At 33.5% G+C, this 23390-nt stretch overlaps 2 protein-coding genes across 20 annotated transcripts in view; one reads left to right on the top strand and one right to left on the bottom strand.

Moving 5' to 3' along the window:
- The first annotated feature begins 1597 nt into the window (after positions 1-1597).
- On the top strand, positions 1598-9428 carry LOC145318166 (uncharacterized). Its single transcript, XM_080159511.1, has 5 exons — positions 1598-1812; positions 3533-3663; positions 4323-4463; positions 5039-6163; positions 6864-9428. The coding sequence occupies exons 1-5, from the start codon at positions 1740-1742 to the stop codon at positions 7836-7838; spliced, it is 2445 nt and encodes an 814-aa protein (XP_080015637.1). The 5' UTR covers positions 1598-1739; the 3' UTR covers positions 7839-9428.
- A 1293-nt stretch (positions 9429-10721) lies between these two features.
- LOC145315822 (protein gustavus-like) overlaps positions 10722-23390 on the bottom strand; it is a 28311-nt gene continuing 15642 nt past the window's right edge. The window contains exons 5-12 of one of the 19 annotated variants that reach the window (XM_080155930.1): positions 22931-22984; positions 16589-16679; positions 16105-16263; positions 15475-15613; positions 12989-13743; positions 12454-12518; positions 11561-11718; positions 10722-11190 (exon numbers count right to left, since the gene is read on the bottom strand). In XM_080155930.1, the coding sequence (XP_080012056.1) occupies positions 13728-13743; positions 15475-15613; positions 16105-16263; positions 16589-16679; positions 22931-22984 (459 nt within the window). In that variant the 3' untranslated portion in view covers positions 10722-11190; positions 11561-11718; positions 12454-12518; positions 12989-13727. Of the gene's footprint in view, positions 12519-12988; positions 13744-15474; positions 15614-16104; positions 16264-16588; positions 16680-22930; positions 22985-23390 lie in introns of all 19 variants that reach the window. The other 18 variants (XM_080155934.1, XM_080155931.1, XM_080155929.1 and 15 more) reach the window with 18 other exon arrangements.

The raw sequence follows: 23390 nt of genomic DNA, 5'->3' as shown, positions 1-23390 counted from the left end.
AATTCATCATATAAGAATGATTTTATCCCTAATAACCTATCCTCTCAGTCCAAAGATAAAGCCTATACTCCCTGTTTACGCAAATGTGTCAAAACTTCCCCCCCCCCCTTGACTGTGGAAAAGGTAAGTTGATTTGATGGAACCGCCAGTCACCATGTAACTCTATGAGGTACAGGGTGTCCTCTGACTATCATGGTCTTCTTACTTCCTACCTGCATTAACTGACTGTGGAAAAGGTAAGTTACTTTATTTGGTGGAACCGTTAGCAAACGTGTAACTCTGGGAGGTTTCAGGGTGTCCCCTGCCTGTTATGTTATCCATACTTCCAACCTTACTTACTTTGCAGAGGAAAAGGTAAATAACTTTATTTCATGAAACTGCTAGCCAATACAATTACTGGTTATGTTATTAGTTACTCCCCTCCCCCCCCCCCCATCCCATTTCTAGAAATGATTTTAATTTACACAAAGGTGAATTGAATCTGTACATAACTGGGGGATAAATTAATTGATCACACATTGCTCCCTTAATATCCCCGCTTTTAATCGAGTTTTGATATTGATTAAATAACAATTGAGAGTCACACGACGTGCCACGGCATATGTACGATATATACTCTTAGGTTAAGCCTTTGACTGCATCCGCGGGTTCGAATCTTTGTCTAAACTTTATCCAATTGGAAGACGATAAGATGACAAATAAAATGGTAATAGACAATGGACGATAAATTGATATGCATCTCCAATTATGATAAACAAGATTCCCTATAAGAAGATTAAAATTTAGTTTTATAATCAAACTAAATGAAAGTCCCTTATAGTTTTTAATGCTACAAATGGAAGAGCGTGTTTATAAAACTTTATGAATAATTTACAATAAATGTTCTTCAACCCTTATTGATATATATATATTAAATTCAATGAAAAAACTTAGAAAAGTGCCGCACCTTACATATATTGTTAAAACATTTTGTTATATCCAAATTGTTGCTTTCTCTTATTACAACACACCCATTTTTATTATATTTACATCACACACATAACTCTTTGGCTTTAAAGCTCAGTTTTTAAAATTTTGTGGGGATTTTAATAAATATTCTTATGATTATATTTGTTATCTACGTATAATTAAACATAGCAAATTCTAATTATTTAAAATAATTGAAATTGCTTTCTTATAAGCAACAAGTGGTATATTTTAAAAACCGAGTTTCTTATTAATCAGAAAGCTACCTCTGTATAAGATAGGGTTTTCAACTTTTATTTTAGTATCAAGGCTGTTTATATAATTACATGTTTAGTTTAATATTTTTGGCCTAGATCATTTGAAAAGTATAGATTTATTTAAAGGTGATTGTCATTTCCCTATCCCATTCCTAAAAATGAACAGATTAAGCCTGAAAATATTAAAAATATTGGCCTTTAACACATAGGTATTAATCCTTGCTATACTATTAATTTTCCCTTGTAAATATATATTCATTTAAAGGGGAAACTTACTTATACTGTACGACATACAAACGTACAGACATTATATCATAGATGGGGAAAGTCTAAAGTAGCAGTGAGTTCAAAAATGTGCAAGGTAACGCTGTATGTAAAACTGTCTGCTAGAAATCTCACCAACACACTCTACAGTACATTATTTTGTATTTAGCATCATAACAGAGACTGGGAAAAACAGACAGAAAGTCGTAAAATTGACCAATGAGATAACAACCAATTTTGAATATTGACTTGATGTGGTGTTGTGGCTGTCTACCCTGTCTTGGAGGAGGGGGTGATCAAACGGATAATATACCTGTAGATATTTGTAAGTTTTCTAAATTATAAAAAATAGTGATAAATTATGTTGATTTTTAGTGATGATATATTAAGATATCTATAGTAGCAAAGCTACTCTAGAGTTAGTTATAATACGTCTGTTTTATTTTTTATTTGTGTGAAATATTTAATGTTTAAAACATTATTTTATAAGTATTCTCAATCACAAATACAATATCTTAGGATTTAAGGTTATATGGTCTGTGGTTTACTAGTGGTACTAAGGCAAATTATTTATTTTGTTATTATTATATTATTAAATATTAAATTTTGACATTTCTTATCTCCTCATAGTTTATGCCATGATATTCTAACTCTTTAACTTTTTATCTTTTCTATAAGCGAAGCTACTCTAAATTTGTAGTCAAGTACTTGTGACTATGATTATATACAAATAGAAAATGACAGTGAACTAGCAAACCGAAATTGTACACAAAAAAGAAAAAAGTCAATGGTATAAATTAAGGCCCAAAATTAACTTTCCATCATAATAATACCTTTTAATATTAATGATCCATAATTGAAATATTCGCTATTTTTGGATGAACTCGTACCAGTTATTTCTTTATCTTTAGCGATAACGTTAAAACAGTACTAAAACTGCAACTAGTTCATTTTAGTTATACAGTCGACTTTATCTGATAACATAGTTATTCACTAATTTGATAAGTAATTCCAGTGAGTCAGATTCAAACATGGATGATTTTATTATTCATAAGTAGCGAAGCACAGATACATATAAAGCATATAGGAAAGTATCAAATAAGGTCAAATGAACAAACTGACAAATTTATCTGACAAATGTGACTGTCCCATTTAAAAAGATTATGAATATTTTTATGACTAATAGTCAGAACAGTATATGACACATATTTCAGACATATTAAATAACTCTTGGGAAAATTAAACTGTCCACAAAAACATAAAAAAGTCATTGATTTATTTTTTAGTTTGTAATGCAAGAACATTGTTGAATTTACCTTAAGTTTTCACGTAAAACTGTCTTTGAAACAATATAATAAATGAATAATTTAATTCTTTAGAAAATCCACAATTATAATGTTTTTTTCTTTTTTTTTTCGATATAATAACCACGAATCATTAAAAATTACGCAAGATCTCAATTGAGGTTTACTTAGAATTTGCTAAAGATGCCGTTAGGTGTTCTACATAGAATTGAGTTTATAAGTGCTCTGTATACCTACCTAATATAAAATATCGTTGATAGCACAGCTTAGCAGCTCAATAACTTGGGTGTTCCCGTCCTGACATACATCTGCACTTCATAGTATATAATTTCTAAGCTCTAGTTTAAGATTTTACTCTAGTTATTTTTAGGATATCAGGGATGGGACAATAGAAATAAATGGCAATGTAAATTGTATTAGTTGATACCATCCCCTCTCCCTAGATTATACAGTTTTGTTAGCCAGAGGGCACAATAAATAAATCAATTTCCTATTGTATTATCCCTATATCCCCCAAGCTAAATAAAAATGTTTCCTGTTGCTTATCAAAATAGTCAAGGAAAAAACAAACGAAAAAAATTGTTATCTAAGTTCAAGTGATGAATCAATATAATGAAATAAATAATCCGAAAAATTGTACAAGAATTACTATAAAATTTTTTTGTCGAAATGATTTAGTTTACATAGCATAGAGTTTTAAAATAAAAATATCTTAAAATTGAGTCATTGTTATTATTTCAGTTGACCCGGCCATGGAGAGCGTATTAGAAGATGAGGAGCAGCTTCCCTTTCTGCACGGCACGCTCAAGATCCACGTGATCGAGGCTGCTGACCTACCTGACACAGACAACTGTCTATTTAATATTTCCAAGGCACAGTCTCTTCGAATTGAAAGTGGGAGTACACTGTTGCCAAATAGCATAGTCCATCCAACTCGATTAATTTTTAAAATTTGATTGGTTAGGTTTGGTGGTTAATTAAAGTTTATTTTGGTTGAACCAAGTACAGTGGTCAATTCGCTGGCTAGCACATTAATTAGTTCTAATGCTAAAGTAATTAAAATTAGGAATAAAAATGTTGAGGTATACCCCGTATTTTCTCTTACATCTTTGAGTTTGCATAATTGCTAAAGAATCAGCTTTTATGATTTTAACTAAATTGCTTTGCTTCCTAAGTTTATAAAATCTTGATACGTGAAAAATATTACAAAATTATTTTTAAATATTTTATGGGTAGGTACTTTTCAATATTTTTTTGGTGAGGTTATTGGGTTGAAAATGGATAGTTTACTACCAAGAATATATAGAGTTTTAGTTGAATTTGAAAATATTCCTACTTCCCAGCATATACCAACATCGAAATTAATTGGGGGGGAAATCACGAAACCTATACGTGATTTTCAGCTGGGGGCAACATTAAGTAAAATTGACGACTTTTTTATCTGCCCCCCATATAGTATTTTAGATTTATTTCGCTTGTTGGCTATTCATTATTCCTGTCCACTTCCAATTCCAAGTGACTATGTGTGAAGGGTGACTGGACAGATCCGTTTGTTGTGCTGTATCTGGGACAAACTCCTATGCTCAAAACTGCGTACCTCCCTAATAATTTGAATCCAGTATGGAATGAAAGATTTTCACTGCCTGTTTGCCATCGGACGAGTTCTATTAAGGTATACCTTGTTTTTTTTATTTAGCATCGTCGCCACTCAATAATTCACTTTGACTGTCCGTAACGCAACAGGGGAAATGTGATTTTCAAGATAGACGACTGAATTTTTCAAAAATCTCTATAACAAAAAGCACCGAAGTATAGAAGTTACTTTGTCTGTCACTAATGTTACAAATATAACACATGAAATGTTATTATCCTTGTTTGTCCTGAAAATTTATATTTTTCATCATATCTAACTCAGAGCTTATTACCTATTTATTATTAGTGTTATAATACCTGTACTTGTTTATTCTCCTTTGTTTAATATTTATTTATAAAACAAATTTAAATAATTCAGCCAAGAAACTTATGCTAAATAGCTAATAATAATGCTCCATAATGATAGGAATAATGGCAAGAAATTTCAGTTGTCTCTCTTCAATAGGAGCCGAGAAAATCACGTTTCCCCATAAACGTTTTAGACAGACAAACTGATCTGACAACATACAGATGGATGGGCAGAAGGACATATATAAGGAATGACATTTTGTATTATAATGTAGCTTCGCTAGTAATAATGTTTTTAATTTTCAGGTAGTAGTGCATGACAGAGAGCATATTGGCGATCAAGTAGTGGGTACTGCTCTTATAGCCACTGAAGAACTCGTCGGCGGGGAACCTATAGAACAATGGTACGATATTATTACAGACGGGTTCGGCACGGTCCAGGGAAAAATCCACATCATGATGCAATTTTTCCCAATTGGTGCTCTGGGTGAATGTAACCATTACCTGGCCGACTCTTACTTCCAGCCCAAGACGGACAACTCAGTGCGGCTTTACATGACGGCGGACACACCACAGCTGCCGCAGTTTGACGGTGTGACAGAGCCGGACGGCTCACCCTATGTGCCAACTCGCTGCTGGATTGATATCTATAATGCGATTTGTAACGCCGAGAAATTTATTTATGTCACGGGATGGAGCGTTTATACGGCGATTAATCTTATCAGAGGAGAAGAGGCAGTTAACTATCCTGATACTAACATTGGCGAACTACTCAAGCGCAAGGCGGAAGAAGGCGTAAGGGTTTGTGTGATGACATGGAATGAAAAGTCTAACGACGGCGGCCTCCTGGACGGGATGATGGGCACACACGACGAGGAAACGTTCAATTTTTTTGCGGGCACAGATGTTGTCTGTGCAAATGTGCCGCGCGCCAAGAAAAGCTGGATGGGGTTGGGCGGCCAATTTGTGGGCACAATGTACACCCACCACCAGAAGAATGTTATCTGTGATGCAGACTGTGATGACGACCAGGGCAGGCGGCGGGTGGTCGCATTTATTGGTGGTATTGACCTGACCGATGGCAGGTATGACACGCCTGAATTTCACCTGTTCAAAACCTTGTACACCTGCCATGCAGGTGATTTCTATCAAAATTGTACAGTCGGTGCAACCGCTGACAGTGGGCCGCGCGAGCCGTGGGAGGATATCCACGCCTTTGTCAGCGGCCCAACCGCAGTGGACATACACGCTAACTTTGCTGACCGCTGGTTGCAGCAAAACTTGTCGCTGCGTGAATCATTATACACAATGAATAAAGATGAATTCGCTCTGGACCATCCCGGAGATGTTAATGATGATATGGGTGGTCCCTGGACCCTGCAGCTATTCAGATCAATTACCTCAGACTCGGCTGTCATGTCTCGAGAGGAATAAAAGGATATGTTAATGGAAATCAATAAGACCCTTTTTAAGAATATTATCTTATCAATATAGTGCAATATTCCAAGATGTCTAAGGTCCTAACTTTAGAATACTATGGCTAATCAATTAAGTGTTCAATTATAACTAACTAGCTAATCTGCCTTATGATTGCATTAACTGTATGACCAAAATTGAACATTTCTTCTAGAATCTCTTATTTACAGTATCAAGTTATTTATCCTTATACTAAAGTAACAGGATGTTTGTGTGTCTGTGAGTTTGTTTGTAACGAAGGATCTCGCTAACCGCTGAACCGATCGGGTTCTCCTTAACAGGGTAGCTTCTCATAGGTCCCGGGAAGGTTTATAACTATTTTCATGGGGGTTGGGGTGGGACACCCCCCCCCCCAAATTCTTTTTTTAATTTTTCTTTTAAAATCTAAAATAAGAAATTGGGTTATCAAATTCGAATCTCCCCTCCTCAATTGCCCCTAGAGGCCTCTAGGGGCGTAGCCGATAGTTTACAATAATGGCTTTAATTGATATAATATAATGGTAATTTATAACAAGAATAGGTTAACTCGTGGTGTATAGAAGCCTACCTATTTGTGAAATACTACACTATAAATGAAAAATTAATTTATCTTCTTACACTTTTCCCTGTCTTATTAAATACAACATATTCCATTTACCTATCATTTTATTTCTGAAAACAGGACAGACTAGAATTCCTGAGCAAGAAATATGGCCGCCCACTGGAGGAATCCATCATGAAACAGTATGTCAACATCATTCGCAACGCCAAATCCTTCATCTATATTGAGAACCAATACTTCCTCGGCTCCGCATTTGCATGGATGGCGGATCAAGACGTCCTTTCACATCACGTCATCCCCATCGAGTTGGTTGAGAAAATTATCAACATGATGGAGCAGGGGAGTCCGTTCCATGTGTACGTGACAATACCCATGTACCCCGAGGGTGATCCTACCTCTGTGCCCAGTCAGGAAATTATATTCTGGCAGTACCGGACCATGCAGATGATGTACAAACGGCTGCACCGGGCCATTGAGCGGCTGGGACTGGATGCCAAGGCCACGGATTATCTCAGCTTTTATTGTCTCGGCAAGCGGGAGAGTCCGGACGAGGTTCCTGACGACCTCTGCCCGCCGGAGCCTGGTACACAGGCTGAGTTGGTGCGCAGGACCTTGCGGCACCCCATCTATGTTCATTCTAAGCTTATGATTGCAGACGATGAGTATTTTATCGTAGGCTCCGCCAATATCAACCAGCGGTCAATGGGTGGCAACAGGGACACTGAAATTTGTGTGGGTGGCTTTCAGCCCAACTGCCAGCACGATGGTAGCAACCCGCCGAACGGCGGCATACACACGTTCCGCGTAGCGCTCTGGTCCGCGCATCTTGGTGGTTATGACCCAGTTTATGAGAACCCTGGGACGACGGAGTGCCTGGAGAAAGTGCGCGAGGTAACGAGCGAGTTCTGGGAGGTGTACACGGCGGACGAGCCGACCCATAGTGACGTGCACATGATGCCTTACCCCCTGCTGGTGTCTGAGACCGGGGACCTGTCCCCGTACGACCCCCCATGGCATGTATTCCCCGACACGGAAGCTCCCGTCGTGGGGGCTAAGAGTGGACTTCTACCAGTGAAATTAACGACATAAATTTACAGTTATGTAATATTAAGCAATTTTTTTCAATAGATCATGTAAAATAAAACTTTTGATTGAAAGATAATTAGAAATACTCACATACAAGACAAAAGTTGTTTTCTTCTAAAAAGACCTTGGGCATTCTTCGTAATTCTGGAAAAAATAAACAGAACAGAGCAGCAAAGAATTGGGTAAAGATTTAAATGATAATTGGAATCACAAAAAATGTAAGGTATACCTATCTACATATTTAGGTTAGGTATATTTATCCGGAGATAGGTGTACGTAGATAGTTATACCTACAAACTTTAATTCTGAATATCAACACTGCCTTTTTTATAACTTTATAATAGCTTTATGATTACTTTAACATAGAATACCCTACTACAAAGTTTTTTTATCAGGGTATCTTACTTTTAAAACTAAATCTTTGAATGCACTGCTAGTTTATTTATTTACAAGAATACAAATTCCTCACAAAAGTTTATTCAAATTTAACATCAAATTTACCATCACAAACTTAGTATGGTAATTTTTAAGCTTTAATTATAAAAAGACACTTCTAATTATCCCACAAAAATGAAATTACTGCCTATTAATTTACAAAGAGTTAGATTTTAATTTTGCCTTGAGTAATCAATTTAAGTGCCTTGTAACTCATTTTTAAAAGCGAAGCTTTTCTATAATTAGGGTCGGTCCGTCAGTCCGTCCGTCCGTCCGTAACGGATAGCTTTTTTCGTTAATTTAGGCATGTTAGAATTGTCCTATCGATTTCAAATTTTGCATGGTGATTCCTTTAGCAGTTAGGTACGATTTAGAAAGCGTAGCAACTCAATAATCATTACCAAAATGTCCGTACGTCCATTTTAAACATGATGATTTTTTTTACTTTTTTAACATCAAATTTTTATGTGATCTAATTATCCGATTGATCTGATTTTTTGTATATTGATTCCTGGGACAACAAAGTATAATGTAATAAACGAAGCAACTCTATAATCAAGTCCTAAAAATGTAAGTATGTCCATAAACATTATCCTGTATCAAGCAGTTTTTTAACAAATTTACTCACAATTTTGCTTTGACTCTTATACATTTATATTAGGATTATTCAGTTCTGAAACTATACAAGTGTTAACGTCCGTTTGTCCTACCGTTTCAGTGCTTCGCTTTTATGGATGTTGTCATCCTTGTTATAATATGTTTCTTATTACTTTATTTTTTTTTAAATGCTTAAATTTACAGATTCAAACAAAACTTAATAATAATAAAAGTGAACTATTTATGAAGGGAATTTGTAGAGCCACTTAATCTAACAAATCTCTGGTGCTAATTTGATATTTTCAAACCCCTTTCTTGAATAGTCTACAATACAATTTGAATATAATGTTTCTTATAGTATCTCTTGAACTTGATTACGCGATTATTTCAATATTTTAACAATAAAACTTGTGAAATATATTTTAAGAATAATATAACAATAGATTCTATAAACCTAATGTACTTAAAAACAAATTTTATACATAATTTTATATCAAATTAATATTATATATGTATATGTGTAATTGTTAAAACACAAACCTAATAAATAACAAAGCTTTATATGTCACATTGACTACATAAAACGCTGTTCTTTTTTAGTACCGAAGCTACTCTATAATTCGAACTGTCCGTCTGATACAATATATTCACATACTTTCTATATCTTTGGTGTTTGGTTAGATTTTCAAAAAACGTTTTATGACCGTATCAAAATAAAATATTTTGCTGTTTAAGTGATTTTTGTGTTCAAAAATGAAATGTCAGGTAGCTTTTTATATTTGTTCTACACATTTCTCCATATCTTTGGTGTTATGGGTCCGATTTGCAATGTTTTTGAGGATAATATAAAAATTTCCCGTTGTTCCAGTATGTACCTATTTACTTTGACCGTGAACAAAATATAGACATACATGAAAAGCAAGGACGTCCAATGGGGGGTGGGGGATGATTGAAATTTTACCCTCCCCAAAAATTAAAAAGCTTGCACGTCCTTGCCTATATGATATAAAGATTACCACCCCCAACAAGTTTTACGCCAACAAAATATTTAATTTTCGGCAATTTTAAATGGAATTAATTGGCTGAATAGCAGCCAATGATAGCAATAATCCATCCTATGTTTATTTCCCGTGCCTTTAAATGGAAACCTCAAAAACCCAAGTAAATATTTACTGGCTATCAAAGACAGAATGTAAGATATGAGAGTTCGATTTTGTTTCGGGACATCTAAACGATGGTCACCAAAAAGTTTGTCGATCCGTCCGTCCGGTTTTCGTCAGTAACCATTTTTTAGTAGCGAAGCTACTCTATGATTTGAAATGTCCGTAAGAAACGTTTTGGGGGAAACATGATTTTCTCAGCACATATAGATAGACAGCTGAAATTTTTAATGAAGATTCCTAGATTTTTAAGTTTTCGTGATTTTCTCTATTCCATTTCAGGATTGACGGCTTAAATTATCAGAGATTTTCATATTCTACATTTTTCCATAGTTTTATTAATTGCGGTGCTAAATCAATTCCTAGATTTTTAGTTTAAAGATTGCGTGATTTTAAAGGTTTCTTGGTTTCCCTATTTTATCATGTTAAATGTTTATAGTATGACACTGCTTCAACATTTTGAGCTTCACTACTTATGGATGTTGCCATCCTTGTTTCTAAAACAATAAATTAAATTTAAAATTAAATTTGGAGTGTCGCAGGGATGTTTATTTTGACTTGCGATTTTTATTTTTGGTTTAAGAGACCATCTAAAAATGTTATGGTAAAACTTTGTTTCGAGTCATGACAAACAAGATACAAAACCACCTTTAAGAGTACAGCTATGCTTAAGTATCAAAAAATAAAAAATCCATTAAATTTCAATTATTTATATTTCCACAATAGGATAACACATTTTTTTTTATTATATTATTACAATAACATCTTTCCATTAGTATTCATTTAATTATTACAAAAAAAACTTAAATTTTTGGGTAATTAATTCTGAAAAAATTTGAATTATAATTTTGTGAATTCTATTAGGTATGCATCTTTAATCATAAAATTTTGCCAAAATAGCCATATCGCCAGTGGACATCCCTAAATCTCCACAAAAAATGTTTTATAGTTTTATCTCTTAGGTTAAGTTGAATAAGATTTTAGACAGTCCCGTAGGGTTAAAACCTAAATGTAATGGTGGTCTTTTGACTATATAACTAATTTAACTTTTTGTTTAAAATTATGAATTAAAAAGGGATCAAAATAGTGTTACCTACTGAAAAAAACCTGTTAATTTGTGTCTCCATATAAATGTATTATTGTAACATACATGCACTAAAAATCTATGGAAGATTTTACATGGCTTTTTAAAAATAAGTCTTAACTCCTGTCATTTTTTTAGAAAACTAAAATCAGAATTTTGTGATTTATTCAATCGAAAATTATTTACCTATACTACAAAAAATTCCCCTATCTCCTACTTGAATAAAACATTAAAATTAAATACAAGAACCCAAATATTAATTGTTTGAAGAAAAAATAATTCTCTGACCTTCACTTACATATTTAGTAGTAATCTAATCAAGTGTTTTTTTTTAACATAACATTACATTTGTAACAGATGTAAGGAAATTTAATTTAAAATGTGAATAACTGCAAAAAAAACTTTTTTAAAAATTTAAATTAAAGTTTGAAGCCATGTATAAATCACACATATAGATTAAAAAAACATTCTTAACTTGGCAATAAGTAGCATGTATGTACGTACAAGTTATCAATATACTGTATTACAGAGAAGCTTCGCTCCAAACGGACAGAGGAGAGCTTCGTTATGACTCAATAAACATGCGTACGACAAAATGGTACATGAACTATCATAGTATTCTTCTTTACTTTTTATTAATCAACAATATAAATTGAGGGATCCATAAAAGCCTATTATGCGTAATTAGTGTTAATTTTTAGTAAAAATAGTACCTAAGTAAGGGGGGGGGGGGGGGTTTAATGCAACCATCTCGTAATCAATGTAAAAATGGCACTTAGAATTCGAATTTGGATCTGAAATTTTGCATGAGTGATCCTTGGTAGGTCTATTTTCCCCAAATCGAAAAAAAAGTTGGAAAAGTAGCGGCTAACGGCTCATCCGTTTAGACATTTGTTGGGTATTTTCAAGCGAAATCCATCACGAAACCTCTCTCCACATAATGCTCTTTTCCGATTCAAAACGTTTTCAAACGGTTCTAGCCGGAAATTGCTGGTACTAGAAATCTAAAAAATGTTTTTTGTATCATTTCACATGATTTAAAGCAAAAATATGTTTCAAAAAGTTGATTTCTACGTAATTTATGAAGATTTGCCCTAAAAATAGCCAAAAAACGGCTAAACCGCTGAGCCGTTAGCCGTTACTTTTTCAACTTTTTTTTTCAATTTAGGGAAAATAGACCTACCAAGGATTACTCCTGCACAATTTCAGATCAAACTTCGAATTTTAAGTGCCATTTATACATTGATTACGAGATGGTTGCATTAACCCCCCCCCCCCCTTACGATAATTAAGACTTAGGTCCCCTTTAATATTGGTTCAAAAAATAAAGAGGAAATGTTACAAAAAAAATAAATGAGATTTTCAAATCGGCATGGAGATAATAGGTATGTGTTCTTAAGTGTGAATCTTTGCGTTTTATTTGTCAATAGTATGTGTGATGTCTTGTAAAAATTAATTTATGGCAAGGTAATAGCATCTGAACAGATTGATAACAATTAAAGCTTGCAATTTAATGCAACAAAACAATGCATTATGCTTCTTTTAATTTCAAAATGGAGGAAAACTAGAAATCTTCAGATGCTATATACATCCCATTTTTTTAGTCATGTCAAAAATGTACAAAGATTTTTAGTTTGAAATAATCATTAAATTTTAGTATTTATGAAGCAAGAAAGAAAAAAACTAGTTTCTTGTACTGATAAAAATGATAAGCTAAAAAGACATGAAATTTAGTGATTATTAAAATATCTTTGTTTAAAATAGTCATTATAAAGTAAGTAAAAGTTAGATAAATTTCAGTCTAAAAAAAAAATAAAAAAGGTCCTTTGTAGTTAAGTGTAAATTTGACAAAAATCGCCAAAAATTCAAATAAAAACCTTACTATATAAAACATATACACATAAAATTGGAAGTTTGAACGCAGAGCTGAATGAATATTTTTATATATCTACAAAAAGTTTGGATTAAAAAAAAACTTAGTATTAAACACAGTTGGATAATAATTTTATCACTAAAATGATTTTAAAAAAACAATGGTTTTTTTGTCAAAATTTTGGTCATAATAATGTTATATGGAGGGGTGATGTAGTAATGAGGGGTAAATCAATCAATCAATCTTCTTCAGTAAAATTATTTCTATAATATTTATCACATTTAAAAAAAAACAACGCGTTAAGATCTTAAAATTTAGCTGCTATTGTATTTTTTATGCTTTTTTCATCACTTGAATTTGGCTAGCTATATCACTAAAAATCACTTTTTAAATTTTAAAACATCCATCACTTTATTATTTTAATAAGTCAAATTTTGCAAAGCGTCCAATAGGCAAAGGAGAAGTTGTGATTTCACCACACAGCAATCGTACAAAGCGTACACTGATAAAAAGCGTACATAACGTACAAAGAGTGTAGTAGGTCAGAAATATTTACAATCGTTTGTCTGGGGAAGATTTGTCTAGGGGGAAAAAAGTCCCCCTACGTCTCTCCCAGCCCTGGTCAGGTCAAAATTTTGATAGTTTGTGTTTTCCCCTTCCTTGTTGTTGTCCATTGGTACCTCCTGCTTGTTTGTTAGTTGAGAGAGTCAGCTGCCTGAATTCTAGGAAACATCTTGTCCAAGTCATGTTGAGATAGCCCTGAAACGATAGATAATTAGATTGTATCCCAAAATCACGGATCTTAAGGGATAAGACCATGGACGATATATTATTGCACATCATCAATGATGTATACAAAATTAACTCTTCTGAAGATTAAAATTTCTGGTTGAAAAGTCTAAACACTGAATGTTTTAAGTAAACCAATTAATTAGGATTCAATAAAGTATCCATTGTATTTTATAGCCAAAATGTTCCGTTGTTTCCGATGTCCAATAAGACATTAAATTTAATTTCCACTAGCATTTTCAGTGGCGGCCGTACAGAAGTATCTTTGATACAGAGTAGCTGCGATAGCTGATTGTTATTGACGTATTCAAACATATAGAAAAGATTTGCATCCTAAATCATGCATCTAAAACGTATTAGTGTGTAAATTCGCAGAAACTAGTTTAACTAATCACTTAATAGTTATGTAATCTGTTACTTTTAATACTTTAAGACACATTTATTTTTTTAAAGTTACATCTCATTTTATTCATCTTTTTTTATGTCGGTCCTCTTTTAGTAGCGAAGATTATCTATAATACAAAGTAGAACGATGTGTCTGTCCGTCTGTCCGATCTCGGTAACCACTGAACCGATCGGATTTTACTCTTCAGGGAATATATCTACTGGTCCTGTAATAACCTCAATAACCTCATGGGACAAAGTCCCTAGAGGCTAGGAGCGAAGCCGCTAGTAATCAATAAAGGGCTTGGCAGTCCGTCCGTACACATGCCAGATTTTGTAGCTTAATAAAATGAGATTTTCTCAGCTGCTATTTAAGATAAATGTTTGATGTATCGACAATATACTTAAATAATTAAGCAGGCACATTTCCTGACACAAAGGATTAAATTAACATTTTTGTTAAATTTTAAAAACGTAGAGGTAAGCTTTTGTAAATTTTTGTCACCCTTGTTTTATAACATAAAAATATATATATTATAAATATGAGACCAAAATAATAATAATTTGTATCATATTACCTATCAAGAAATCATTAATAACTTTGTATTAATATTAATATTAGAAGCGCAACTACATTCATTCAGTTGGTCTGAATAAACATTGAATGTGTCAGCGAGTTGTTTTAGACAGACGGTTCGTTAGTAAGATAATCTAATCCTTTAATCAACAAAAATAATAAACATATCTTTTTTTTGTATAGGTAGGTACAAAATACGGATTTTTTAAAAGAAAATCAAAAAATTTGGAACATCAATCTCAAAAGCCAAATTGAGAATTGGTACAATAATTTCTAATTGAACCTTTTCTTATACCGCAAAGAAAAATCATGTCATCCAATATTTTATAAAAAAAAGTTTATAAAACCGTACAAGAAAATTATACCAATTAAAGGCCAGTCTTAATATGAAGGCGGGAGGGGATATTGGACTGTAAATTTTACTAAAAACTTGATTGATTGGTTCAAGCTATCAGTGTCCATACTGCTCTACCACTAACCAAAGCTACTCTAAACATGTTGTAACAAAGGTTCTTATCATAAAACAGACAACATATTGAATGATGTAAAACAAAATAACCTATTCAGTCAGTACACAAAAATTATTGATGGAAATGCTTGGACATTACAAGTTTGGAACAAAATTAATTAAATGTACCCAAAGATTTTAAACCAACGAATAGGATAACGGGGGTTTGAAAACTTTGGGTAAGAGTATAATTTACAGTCCAATGTCCCCTTCTTCCCTGTAAGTATGTTACCTCCTGTCTTTATACTGAAGGTAGTCCTTGATAGATTTGGGTAGATTCAGTTTCTCGAGGTAGCCTTGTTCAATGCGGGACTTGGTCACTTGCTGACGTATCACTCGTCGACATAAGTCCATCAGAGGCAGAGGTTCAGCTATAAATAGTCAATATTAGAATCATTTGGACTGTATGCATGTTTTGTACCGAATCTACGCTATAATTCAAAATGTCCGTCCATCATTAAGCAACAAAATAAGGAAAATGGGATTTTCTTCTCTGCTGTACAAGATATACAGATGAAATTTTTAGTGTATATTCCCTTATTTACGTCGGCATAAATCCAGTAGAGGCACAGGTTCGGGCAAAGAGGCATTACAAAGACAAAAAGGAAGACCAACAAGAAAAGCAAGATATGTAGACAAGATTCTTAACCGTAACAAGGGTGAAAATATTCATAAGTAGCGAAGCCCAAAATGAAAACAAATTATTATATAACAACGCAATTGACAAACAGGTAGACGAACAAAGCCATGGATTGAGAAGTTCAGCATAATTCAGACATCAAGCTTTAATAACATGACATCCGTACGCACAATCACATACAAAGTAAGTTAGAGTAGCTATTCGACGAAAAACTATACTTACGATCTAGTCCATTGATGTACTTGAGGGTAATTTCACAGTGTCCCCAGACGGCGGACACGATGATGTGCAGCTTGTGCCCCCTGAGGCCCCTGTGCGCCACGCCCAGGTACTGTCCGTCAACTATGAAGGATAAGGTACCCTCGTCCATGTCAAGAACAACTAAATAAACAATATTTAAGTAAAATTGGTAGTTCTACGAAGAGTATCTAATAAGTTAAGCTACTTAAAAAGGAAAATATTACAGGTTCAAATAGATTCCATCCACAAATATAACCAGTTCTAAAACCCTATGGGGTATCTTATAGTGACAGTTACCTTAATTAGCCTAACGTAACCAGAAAAAGGGGTCTTTGGATACATAAATCAACGAATATATACTATAATTTTAATTTCTTTACATTTTTGGACCTAAACAAAAAGGTAAACACAAATATTAGGTATTTAAGTGTAGCTGAGCTAGTTAAAAAAAAAACGGTGAAGGTACCTAATAATTTATCTGGAACTACGAAAGTTTCTTCGGCTGACAATCCGCGGGGGTAGGTCTCCCCTGTTTGATTCTTACTATCGTGATACATCTACAAATATAAATATTTTAATTTTCAAGGGGTAGGTCTCCCCTGTTTGATTCTTTCTATCGTGATACATCTAAAAATATAAATATATTAATTTTCAAGGGGTAGGTCTCCAGTGTTTCATATAAAATCTAAAATTTATGATAAAAAGTAGTGGGGATTTTCTGCTTTTAACAAAAAATCTCGAAAAATATTTTCTTCAGGAACCTAGGTTTACGTTTTGGTGTAGTTTTAGGCTATTTCACTTAAATCAAATGCTAGAAGTGAATGAGCTAGTCATAAATAAAGCGATCCAGAACTAATTCATTTATTTCAAATCATGTGGTTAACATCTATCCTTACATAAATGTAACAGGATGTCTAACTGTCTGTGTCTGTATGAACAGTGGGATCTTGCTAACCACTGAACCTTTACAGTGAAGCTTCTCATATGTCCGGGGAAAGTTAAAACTTTTTTGTTAGACGGTACCACTATCTTCCAAAGTGAAATCATCCCTAAAAAACAAGGGGGGGGGGGGGGAAGTTTTGCCACTTTCGCGTAATCCGTGATTATTAGGCTAGGTATTGAAGTGAGACTATAGGTTATATGGGATAAAAGTTTACTTTTGGGTAGTACTTCACGTATATCTAATCATTTTTTGGATAGGTCTCCAGGTTCAGGTGCTGCAGGCTGGAAGGTGGTTTCTGGACAGGTAAAAAAAAAAAAAATTTTTGTTTGAAGAGTTAGAGATCAAATTATTAAACAAAATATGCATCTTTATGGATATTATTGACATATAAGAAGAAAAAATTAAAATCGGCCTCCAGGTTCAAGTGCTGCAGGCCTCCAGGTCCACTCTGGACAGGTAAAAAAACAAGTTTTTTATTTGAAGAGTTAGAGGTCAACTTATAAAACAGAATATGCATATTTTTTTATATTATTGACATATTTAAAGAAAAAATTAAAATCGGCCTCCAGGTTTAGGTGCTGCAGGCCTCCAGGTCCACTCTGGACAGGTAAAAAAACAAGTTTTTTATTTGAAGAGTTAGAGGTCAACTTATAAAACAGAATATGCATATTTTTTGATATTATTGACATATTTGAAGAAAAAATTAAAATCGGCCTCCAGGTTCAGGTGCTGCAGGCCTACAAATCCACTCTGGACAGGTAAAAAAAAAACAAGTTTTTTTATTTGAAGAGTTAGAGGTCAACTTATTAAACAGAATATGCATCTTTATGTATATTATTGAAATATCAGAGAAAAAATTAAAATCGGCCTCCAGGTTCAAGTGCTGCAGGCCTCCAGGTCCACTCTGGACAGGTAAAAAACAAGTTTTTTATTTGAAGAGTTAGAGGTCAACTTATAAAACAGAATATGCATATTTCTTTATATTATTGACATATTTGAAGAAAAAATTAAAATCGGCCTCCAGGTTCAGGTGCTGCAGGCCTCCAGGTCCGCTCTGGACAGGTAAAAAAACAAGTTTTTTTTATTTGAAGAGTTAGAGGTCAACTTATAAAACAGAATATGCATATTTTTTGATATTATTGACATATATAAAGAAAAAAATAAAATCGGCCTCCAGGTTTAGGTGCTGCAGGCCTCCAGGTCCACTCTGGACAGGTAAAAAAACAAGTTTTTTATTTGAAGAGTTAGAGGTCAACTTATAAAACAGAATATGCATCCTTTTGGATATTATTGACATATAAGAAGAAAAATTAAAATCGACCTCCAGGTTCAGGTGCTGCAGGCCTCCAGGTCCACTCTGGACAGGTAAAAAATCAAATTTTTTATTTGAAGAGTTAGAGGTCAACTTATAAAACAGAATATGCATATTTTTTTTATATTATGGACATATTTGAAGAAAAAATTAAAATCGGCCTCCAGGTTCAGGTGCTGCAGGCCTCAAGGTCAACTCAGGACGGGTAAAAAAATAAAAAAATTTATTTGAAGAGTTAGAGGTCAACTTATAAAACAGAATATGCATTTTTTTGTTATTATTGACATATTTGAAGAAAAAATTTAAATTGGCCTCCAGGTTCACGTGCTGCAGGCCTTCAGGTGCACTCTGGGCAGGTAAAACAATCATTTTTTTTTATTTGAAGAGTTAGAGGTCAGTTTTTAAAACAACATTAGCATTTTTTTAGATGTTACATGTATATTTGAAGAAAAAAAAATAAAATTGGCGTACAGGTTCAGGTGCTGCAGGCTTCCAGGTGAACTTTAGAGACTATTTTCAGGTATATTTCCTATTTATTTGATTTCCCCCCTACTTTTTATTCTATTCTATATTTATTTAAACCTGGTAGTTATCATATTCATTGAAACTTTTTGACTGCTGTTGGCCATTGGCCAGGTAAATATCAAGGTAATTTTTGAATTTAGAGGAAAGGTATGTATTTAAAAAATGGTTAAAAAAGATGCATTTTCTGTTTTGTAAGTTGTCCTCTAACTCTTCAAATAAAAAATTTGATTTTTTACCTGTCCAGAGTGGACCTGGAGGCCTGCAGCACCTGAACCTGGGGGCTGATTTTAATTTTTTTCTTCAAAAATATCAATAATACAAAAAAAAGATGCATAGGTATTCTGTTTTATAAGTTGACCTCTAACTCTTCAAATTAAAAAAAATATTTTTTTACCTGTCCAGAGTGGACCTGGAGGCCAGCAGCACCTGAACCTGGAGGCCGATTTTAATGTTTTCTTCAAATATGTCAATAATATCCAAAAATATGCATATTCTGTTTTATAAGTTGACCTCTAACTCTTCAAATAAAAAACTTGTTTTTTTTTACCTGTCCAGAGTGGAACTGGATGCCTGCAGCACCTGAACCTGGAGGCCGATTTTAATTTTTTCTTCAAATATGTCAATAATATTAAAAGATATGCATATTCTGTTTTATGAGTTGACCTCTAACTCTTCAAATAAAAAACTTGTTTTTTTACCTGTCCAGAGTGGACCTGGAGGCCTGCAGCACTTGAACCTGGAGGCCGATTTTAATTTTTTCTTCAAATTTGTCAATAATATTAAAAAATATGCATATTCTGTTTTATAAGTTGACCTCTAACTCTTCAAATAAAAAACTTGTTTTTTTTACCTGTCCAGAGTGGACCTGGAGGCCTGCAGCACTTGAACCTGGAGGCCGATTTTTATTTTTTCTTCAAAAATGTCAATAATATAAAAAAAGATGCATATTCTGTTTTATAAGTTGACCTCTAACTCTTCAAATAAAAAACTTGTTTTTTTACCTGTCCAGAGTGGACCTGGAGGCCTGCAGCACTTGAACCTGGAGGCCGATTTTTATTTTTTCTTCAAAAATGTCAATAATATAAAAAAAGATGCATATTCTGTTTTATAAGTTGACCTCTAACTCTTCAAATAAAAAACTTGTTTTTTTACCTGTCCAGAGTGGACCTGGAGGCCTGCAGCACCTGAACCTGGGGGCTGATTTTAATTTTTTTCTTCAAAAATATCAATAATACAAAAAAAAGATGCATAGGTATTCTGTTTTATAAGTTGACCTCTAACTCTTCAAATTAAAAAAAATATTTTTTTACCTGTCCAGAGTGGACCTGGAGGCCAGCAGCACCTGAACCTGGAGGCCGATTTTAATTTTTTCTTCAAATTTGTCAATAATATTAAAAAATATGCATATTCTGTTTTATAAGTTGACCTCTAACTCTTCAAATAAAAAACTTGTTTTTTTACCTGTCCAGAGTGGACCTGGAGGCCTGCAGCACTTGAACCTGGAGGCCGATTTTTATTTTTTCTTCAAAAATGTCAATAATATAAAAAAAGATGCATATTCTGTTTTATAAGTTGACCTCTAACTCTTCAAATTAAAAAAAATATTTTTTTACCTGTCCAGAGTGGACCTGGAGGCCAGCAGCACCTGAACCTGGAGGCCGATTTTAATGTTTTCTTCAAATATGTCAATAATATCAAAAAATATGCATATTCTGTTTTATAAGTTGACCTCTAACTCTTCAAATAAAAAACTTGTTTTTTTACCTGTCCAGAGTGGAACTGGATGCCTGCAGCACCTGAACCTGGAGGCCGATTTTAATTTTTTCTTCAAATATGTCAATAATATTAAAAGATATGCATATTCTGTTTTATAAGTTGACCTCTAACTCTTCAAATAAAAAACTTGTTTTTTTTTACCTGTCCAGAGTGGAACTGGATGCCTGCAGCACCTGAACCTGGAGGCCGATTTTAATTTTTTCTTCAAATATGTCAATAATATTAAAAGATATGCATATTCTGTTTTATAAGTTGACCTCTAACTCTTCAAATAAAAAACTTGTTTTTTTACCTGTCCAGAGTGGACCTGGAGGCCTGCAGCACTTGAACCTGGAGGCCGATTTTAATTTTTTCTTCAAATTTGTCAATAATATTAAAAAATATGCATATTCTGTTTTATAAGTTGACCTCTAACTCTTCAAATAAAAAACTTGTTTTTTACCTGTCCAGAGTGGACCTGGAGGCCTGCAGCACTTGAACCTGGAGGCCGATTTTTATTTTTTCTTCAAAAATGTCAATAATATAAAAAAAGATGCATATTCTGTTTTATAAGTTGACCTCTAACTCTTCAAATTAAAAAAAAATATTTTTTTACCTGTCCAGAGTGGACCTGGAGGCCAGCAGCACCTGAACCTGGAGGCCGATTTTAATGTTTTCTTCAAATATGTCAATAATATAAAAAAATATGCATATTCTGTTTTATAAGTTGACCTCTAACTCTTCAAATAAAAAACTTGTTTTTTTACCTGTCCAGAGTGGAACTGGATGCCTGCAGCACCTGAACCTGGAGGCCGATTTTAATTTTTTCTTCAAATATGTCAATAATATTAAAAGATATGCATATTCTGTTTTATAAGTTGACCTCTAACTCTTCAAATAAAAAACTTGTTTTTTTACCTGTCCAGAGTGGACCTGGAGGCCTGCAGCACTTGAACCTGGAGGCCGATTTTAATTTTTTCTTCAAATTTGTCAATAATATTAAAAAATATGCATATTCTGTTTTATAAGTTGACCTCTAACTCTTCAAATAAAAAACTTGTTTTTTTACCTGTCCAGAGTGGACCTGGAGGCCTGCAGCACTTGAACCTGGAGGCCGATTTTTATTTTTTCTTCAAAAATGTCAATAATATAAAAAAAGATGCATATTCTGTTTTATAAGTTGACCTCTAACTCTTCAAATTAAAAAAAATATTTTTTTACCTGTCCAGAGTGGACCTGGAGGCCAGCAGCACCTGAACCTGGAGGCCGATTTTAATGTTTTCTTCAAATATGTCAATAATATCAAAAAATATGCATATTCTGTTTTATAAGTTGACCTCTAACTCTTCAAATAAAAAACTTGTTTTTTTACCTGTCCAGAGTGGAACTGGATGCCTGCAGCACCTGAACCTGGAGGCCGATTTTAATTTTTTCTTCAAATATGTCAATAATATTAAAAGATATGCATATTCTGTTTTATAAGTTGACCTCTAACTCTTCAAATAAAAAACTTGTTTTTTTACCTGTCCAGAGTGGACCTGGAGGCCTGCAGCACTTGAACCTGGAGGCCGATTTTAATTTTTTCTTCAAATTTGTCAATAATATTAAAAAATATGCATATTCTGTTTTATAAGTTGACCTCTAACTCTTCAAATAAAAAACTTGTTTTTTTACCTGTCCAGAGTGGACCTGGAGGCCTGCAGCACTTGAACCTGGAGGCCGATTTTTATTTTTTCTTCAAAAATGTCAATAATATAAAAAAAGATGCATATTCTGTTTTATAAGTTGACCTCTAACTCTTCAAATAAAAAATTTGATTTTTACCTGTCCAGAGTTGACCTGGAGGCCTGCAGCACCTGAACCTGGAGGCCGATTTTAATTTTTTCTTCTCATATGTCAATAATATCCATAAAGATGCATATTTTGTTTAATAATTTGATCTCTAACTCTTCAAACAAAAATTTTAAATTTTTTTTACCTGTCCAGAAACCACCTTCCAGCCTGCAGCACCTGAACCTGGAGACCTATCCAAAAAATGATTAAATATACGTGAAGTACTACCCAAAAGTAAACTTTTATCCCAAATAACCTATAGTCTCACATCAATACCTAGCCTAATAATCACGGATTACGCGAAAGTGGCAAAACTTCCCCCCCCCCTTACTACCACCCCAATTTTTTTATAAACCAATAATGTAAAGTGTAGGGTCGACTATATCATATGCCTCTAGGGGCGTAGCTGCTCCAGTAAAATAAAATAAAATGTAGCTTACCTTATTTCTAGTGAGATCCCAACCCCAAGAGTGCTCATTGTTACCAATTAATGACTGAAATAAAAACAAGATTGGTATCCAGAAAAACTTAAACCTTTCTTTAGTTGTGAAAGGCTACTTCCTCCCTTATGTAAGAACATAAACTAGAATGTATATTTGTATATGACTACTTAAAGAGGATGAAAAATGGAAAGTTATAGGATTGATTCTTGTTTTATTGTCCCAAAGGAGCCAAAGGCCGACAAATCTAGGACTAAATATTTGATTTATTTTGTTCTTTTCAAAAAAAAATTGCATTTAAATCGACACAAATTCGCAGTAATACAGGAAATTAAAAACAAACAGATTTTTTAGTTTCAAAATTGTTGAAAATCAAATAAATAGGTCCCAACAAATAAGCTCGAAACTTTAAAGTTTGGTTTAAGAGGTCGTTGAACATTTAGAACATTTAATTCTGGGG

This window comes from Acartia tonsa, chromosome 4, assembly GCF_053477335.1.
Source record: "Acartia tonsa isolate MP-2025a chromosome 4, ASM5347733v1, whole genome shotgun sequence".
Lineage (NCBI taxonomy): Eukaryota > Metazoa > Arthropoda > Copepoda > Calanoida > Acartiidae > Acartia > Acartia tonsa.
The sequence above is the reverse complement of the archived record's forward strand: the minus strand, read 5'-3'. Positions and strand labels throughout refer to the sequence as shown.

Bases quoted from the DNA above. Each gene is read 5' to 3' on its own strand.
- LOC145318166 (XM_080159511.1), top strand. From the start codon at position 1,740: ATGTGGTGTTGTGGCTGTCTACCCTGTCTTGGAGGAGGGGGTGATCAA. The intron at 4,464-5,038 runs GTATACCTTGTT...TTTAATTTTCAG, and splicing joins ATCGGACGAGTTCTATTAAG to GTAGTAGTGCATGACAGAGA. The intron at 6,164-6,863 runs TAAAAGGATATG...TTTTATTTCTGA, and splicing joins CTGTCATGTCTCGAGAGGAA to AAACAGGACAGACTAGAATT.